The sequence below is a fragment of the Pteronotus mesoamericanus genome, unplaced genomic scaffold, assembly GCF_021234165.1.
Source record: "Pteronotus mesoamericanus isolate MK-2021 breed Mesoamerican mustached bat unplaced genomic scaffold, CSHL_Meso_final scaffold_99, whole genome shotgun sequence".
Classification (NCBI taxonomy): Eukaryota; Metazoa; Chordata; class Mammalia; order Chiroptera; family Mormoopidae; genus Pteronotus; species Pteronotus mesoamericanus.
In genome coordinates, this window is record NW_026555330.1 from 2,453,696 (window position 1) to 2,459,818 (window position 6,123).

The following is a 6,123-nucleotide window of genomic DNA, read 5'->3' on the forward strand; positions in this document are numbered from 1 at the left end:
AGAAAAGAGAGAAAATTTAAATCACAACAATGAGATTTTAAATCTCTAATTTTGCAAGAAAATGCAAAACTGAATCAAGCAAAAAATACAAATCATGATATCAAAAACTTGAGAAACTCTCATTAAAGCACACTGCAATTTGAAGTGGCCACATTTCAGTATCATTAATGACTACCATATTGGCCAACATGGGTTGAGAGTGATTAAGCCTAGTTCAGCGTCACACATATACTTAGTAGAACCAAGGGGCAACATTAGGCCCTTTTAACTCCTAAGCCTATGTTCTTTCTGTTTGAGTAAACAATCAGAAGTTAACATACATCTAACCCTCAAGTATTCAGTTTGCACTAACAAAATCCTAAGTGATGGATGAAACTTGCTGGCAATTCAAATAAGTATTTAAAAAACAAAATGAAACCACAAATCCCATTTATATTAAAGCCATTATATAAAACAAGTGTTGGTTTCAAAAAAAAATTAATAAGTAAAATTTTAATGAGGTCTATTATATATGGAAATTATGAACATGATAACTCATGTAGCAGTATATAGTTATGACATCCATATGTATTATAACATGTTTTAGTTACTTTAAAATCACAGATGCTAAAAATGACTATCATCAAAACCACACTACATACTTCATGTTATCATCTGGAAGGTATATATATTGTTTGTAAACTCTAAATTGTTTATGAACCACTAAAAATAAAGGAACATACAGGTTTTCTGATAAAAATACTTTATCTTAAATTCATGTAACATCAATTACATAAATCTAATCTTTAGTGTATTTTTTTCCATTACCATTTAGTCCTCTTATAGCCCCCTCCCCCCAGCAACCACAATTACGTAAGTCTAAATAGAATTAAATATTATATATTTCTTAGTAATCCACAGCCATGTCACCCAGAAACTGGGAGTTATCCTAGACTCCTTCTACCATAACCCCCATATTCAACCAACTACAAATTCTGTGAAAGAACAGTAGAACAGCTCTTGAATCAACCACTTTTCTCCACTAACATTTTCTCCTTCTCCACTATCACCACTGTGGTCTAAGCCAATACTATCCTGTGACCTAGAACCTTCTAACTGATTTCACTATATCTCCTATGCCTCTCCAATCTGGTGTTTATACTGCAACAAAAGTAATTCACTTTTTAAAAATTTTTCTATAATTAAGTCATTCCCTTGCTTTAATAAAAACCCTTCAATGACTTCCCATAGAAACACTGAAATACAAACTCCAGGATCCTGCCTAGAGGTTGCAAACTCAACAACACCTAGGGTAAATATTGATTTATTAGCCCTGACCCTTGTGGCTCAGTTGGTTGGACATCGATCCCCAAAGTGAAAGGTTGCTGGTTGATTCCTGGTCAAAGCACAAGCCTTGTGTTGCTGGTTGGGCCCAGGGTCAGAGGTGCACAGAGAGGCAACTGATCCAAGCTTCTCTCACTCTTCCTTCCTCCCTTCCCCTCTCCCTAAAAATAATAAATAAAATATTTTTTAAATATATTGATTCATTAGATTTACTTCTCTGGCAACTTGAGTGGCATGAAGTGAGGAGCACATGACCCTCTAGAGATAGTAGCTGCTACCCAGATCCAGCTGAGTGCTGCCCTCTGAACACAAACGTGGGTGTCACCATATCCTCTAATGTATCAAGAGAAATCAGAAATCCAGACTTTTACATGAAATCCCCTAATATGTGAATGCTGACAGCTAACTCAAACTTTTCCAACCACAATAAGGGGGCCAAATCTGATCTCCATTCTAATCTCTTCACCTAGCCCTACACTGCAATCTCTACATCAGTTATACTGCACATTTCTCAAATCCTCCATGATGCGAAGCTTTTTTTACCTAAGGACTTACACAGGTCGTGTCCTCTGCTTTGACCACTTTTTCCCCACATCTCTGTTTTTACTCAGAGATCTCCTACTTGTTCTAAGTATGCAAGCTATTGCTTCCCCCAGGAGGCCTTCCTTATTCCAATGCCACCCCCAATCCCTCCATCCCTACCTTGGGGCTTCCACAGGCTAAATCACACCACATGTGCTCTGATAGCACTGAGAACAACTTCCTAACACTCATCACACCCCAAAAATAAATGTATTCATTTAATGCACATCGCTTCCCTAGAAGGTCCATAAAAGCAGGGCCTGACACACAGCAGACATGCAAAACACATTTGTTGCTAACTAGTTTGGTTATAAAATGTTCCTTTAGACAATAAAGTTCTGATGTGCTTCGAAAATATTAATCTGTACCCAACTTTTCAGAAACATGTACAGTATTTAAATGTAAGTAGGCTCAGAATTAAAATATTCAATTAAAACTATAATCACTGATAATAGCTATTATTTATTGAGCATTTACTAAATGTTAGGAACTATGTTAAGAACTTTGCATGTACTATCTCATTCAATATAACAATCTGCAAAGTATTGATAGATGCCATTGTCACCCAGAGGAAGTTCATTAGGTATAAAGTTTAAAAATCTGCTCAAGAGCACACATATAATCAGTAACAAACTAGGGTCTAGGGTATGAATCCGTGTAGTCTAACTCCAGAGCTTAAGCACTTGACTCTTATACTAAACTAATTCATTAATAAAGAAAAGCCAATTCAAAGAGTACCCCTTAAATACCATGAATAAGAAATAATGGGCCCTGGATGGTATGGCTCAGTGGATTGAGCGCCAGCCTGGGAACCAAAAGGTCCTCAAGTCGGTTCTGGTGAGGGCGCAGGCCTTGGGTTGCAGGCCAGGTCCTCCGTTGGGGGCGTGCAAGAGGCAACTGATTAAAGTTTCTCTCACACACCAATGTCTCTCTCTCCTTTTTTCCCTCCCTTCCCCACTCTCTAAAAATAAATAAAATCTTTTTTTAAAAAATGACCATGATTTATTTTTCACTTATCCTCATCCTTCTATCCTGCACCCTTCTCCATACATACAAAATTAAAATAAATTATGAATTTATATTTTCCAAATCGAGAAAGTTTTTTTTGGCCCACACCCAAATTAGGTATGATCTTAGTACCAACTAATTCTGCTAAAATGCTATCTTCTGAATTATTTTTAAATAAGCCAATGTTTAACTGACTTGATGTTTTATGTCTCACGTTTGAAGTTACTGTTTGAATGATCTCTAATTTGAAATGTACTTCACTGCTCAAATTACAAGGATTCTTATCATTATAGCCTATGTTTTCAAATATAGTTAAGCAACAACTGACAACATACTAAGCAAATAAAAAAATAACTGATATAACCCAGATATTTATGCAGAGATCCCTCACTACCTGAACCCTATTTGAACTTCTTGCTTTTCAGAATTCAGGAACCAAACAGATTTGGACAAATTCTCACATATATAACTTGCTACTCAGACTTTCACTACCCAGAACTCAGGATTTGACTCACTTATTTCCGAACTCAATAATCAACCTCTCACTGCAAACTCACACCCAATAGTTTTGGATAACAATACTCAAATATATGTGTTCACTGGATATGTAAATTTCAGAATTCCTGTTTAAGAGATTTAAGTAGGCTTTTTAAAATGTGAGTAAAATGAACATATACGTATTTTCATTCAAATTTTAAATCTTAATTCCAGTTAGCTGAGAATTTTTCTACATGAATGTTTTTAAACTAGAAGGTTACCGTGTATCTTTTTAACCTTCAGACCACACTTAAAATAGAAGGAAAACTGCTTACCACTGGGCAGACAGTTAAATGTTAATGTGTGGTCATCAAAGAGATTTAAAAAAAATGTTTTTTTAACTATTTGTCATAGCTTATATAAATACCATGGGAAGTTAGATTTTCAAGGAAAACAATACTTTCAGTGTTAATTTTTCAGTAATATATCTCACAGACCACATGAGATTTTTCTTGAAGTCACAAAGAGCAAAAGGGAAAATAAAAGAAACAAATACAAAGAGTACAGAAGTTGAAAATGTTGGCAAGAATTCCAAAATAATTTAGTTACAAAAGAATGGCATGAAACAATGTTAGGACTACCCCATAAGGTTTAGCCAAAAATAAAAGAACCAGCAAGGAAATAGTAAATTAAAAAGATAGAGGAAAAAGGAAAAGCCAGCTGTCACTGCAACAGAGCATTTTCCCAAGTATTTAACTTAGGCTGACATTTGAACCTAAGCTTTCTCCAAACTTGTCCATGCTTGATAAAAAGTTAAAACTAATATCAGGTGAAAACAATTCAAGCATGATTTTTATCACATACTCAAAATTATTTTCAGAAATAAAGAGGGATAGAGCAGATTAAAGTGTAGGTTTGAGAAAAGTAAACTACTTTCCCAAACTCTTTTTATACAAATTACATAAACGATTTTAAAATTTGTTACTAGAGCTTCCATTTTATTCTAATTTGGCCAAACTCTCCCTAGAGCTCACTTCAGATTTGGTGGCTTGAAAGAATGAGAACTCTAACAGACCGTCTTCTAATACTTGACAAACCCATAGGAGCTGTCAGGATTCAATATATCTATTTCACTGGGTGGCACAACGACTGAATGCAACACATTCTTAATAAATGAAGGTACAACATATGCCACTCTTTCTTTAGGTTACCTGGACACAAATGTTTCTCCTACATAAAACGAAGGAGCTGGACTTCAGAGGGGCTCTAGGAGCCCTTTCAGTCTATGGTTCTACTCAACCAGTTTTGAAGTAAGTCTAACGACTCAGGGAAAATTGCATTTTACTGCAAAGGACGGTGGGGGTGGGGAGAGGGGGGAGAGATTGATCTGATGCAATAAACCATACCTTGCTCTGCCAAATGTTAATACCAGAACTTCTGAAATAAACAAACCTGTGTCTGTGTTCATCGGGTCCATGAATCAGGAAGGCTCCAGGGTTTTTAGCCCCTTTGTTGGCATCTACATGAGGAATTAACACATCTTCCAAACCCAGATCAAAGCGTTTGTGTTTTGAAGAGTCTGGAAGGAAGAAGAATGCCCCAAAACACAGGGTGATGAAGGCACTTAGAATGAGGAGGAGGATAAACTTCTCAGAAAGTCTCAGGGTAGCCCTGTGATGGGGGAAGGAAGGCGGCCCCAAGTTCAGAGGTGGTATCCTTCGTCCAGACAGGGGCAGCAGGGCTGGGGTAGTCATCGTTTACGCTCTTGGACAGAATATTTTATAAAGCTCTCATCTTATATCAAATGTACAATACATTGAACAGTCTTCAAAAATCTTGGCAAAAATGGGGAAACTCAATTTTTTTCCTCGTAAGGGATTGTTGTGCTTTTTAAATAGGGCACCTCTTCCACGCTTGTCCAATTACATCCAGAAACGTGTGTGGCCCCCAAACGACCACTAGTTTATGTCCTGTGGTATCTTCTTTGCCATTTGGCTTTCAGGATTTCATCGGGATTCTTAAAAGTGTCCTCCTCATTCGTAAAGGTGGATCGGGCAAGCAACACCGCAGGAAAGATGCAAGGTGGGTTCTTCCATTCCTGCACCCCAGTGGCTGCTCCAATGTGATCTCCCGCCCGCGAAGGGTTGACCAGAGCCTGGCCAGATCCGAAGAGTTACAGAAGGTTCACTTCTCCTCCTCTTATGCTCCGATTCCAGAACCGCTCAGCCTCAGTGATGGAAAAATCAGGGTCTCCTCGGAAGTCGGCCAACAGGGAGGGCGGTCTCCCACCTCGCCGGAAAGCCCAAACAGCGGCGCTGGGCGAAGTGGCAGGTCTCCGACGCCCGCGCCTCCCGACGCGGCCCCCGGCTCCGGGCTCCGGGCAGAGCTCCGACGCTGCCCACTGGACGGCTGGCGCGAAGGGCATCCGCGTCCCAAGTACCAGCGCCCTCCCGGCCGCCGCCGCCGTTGCCGCTGTTGCTACCGCACGGCTCTGTCAGGGAGCGGAACTTCCTCCTCGGGCGGCCACTGAGAAGCCCCGGCGTGTGAGGGGGGAGGGAGCGCGGGGCCGCCCCCGCCGGCTCCTCCTCCTCGTCCTCCTCCTCCTCCTCCTCCTCCGGGCGGCCGGTGGAGTTAACCCCGGCGCCTGCCCCCAGAGCGAGGCCGCCGCTGCCTCCTCCGTGCCCGGTCGCGGTGACCGAGCCCCCGCGGCTCCGTGGCGTGGGGAGAAGCCGA

At 40.3% G+C, this 6,123-nt stretch overlaps 1 protein-coding gene across 2 annotated transcripts in view; it reads right to left on the bottom strand.

Annotated features, from left to right (window-relative positions):
• Positions 1-5,880, bottom strand: part of MAN1A2 (mannosidase alpha class 1A member 2) — a 131,573-nt gene extending 125,693 nt beyond the window's left edge. The window contains exon 1 of one of the 2 annotated variants that reach the window (XM_054564910.1): positions 4,843-5,880. In XM_054564910.1, coding sequence (XP_054420885.1) covers positions 4,843-5,144 — 302 coding nt within the window. In that variant the 5' untranslated portion in view covers positions 5,145-5,880. Of the gene's footprint in view, positions 1-4,796 lie in introns of both variants that reach the window. The other variant, XM_054564911.1, reaches the window with a different exon arrangement.
• Between the last annotated feature and the right edge of the window lie 243 nt (positions 5,881-6,123).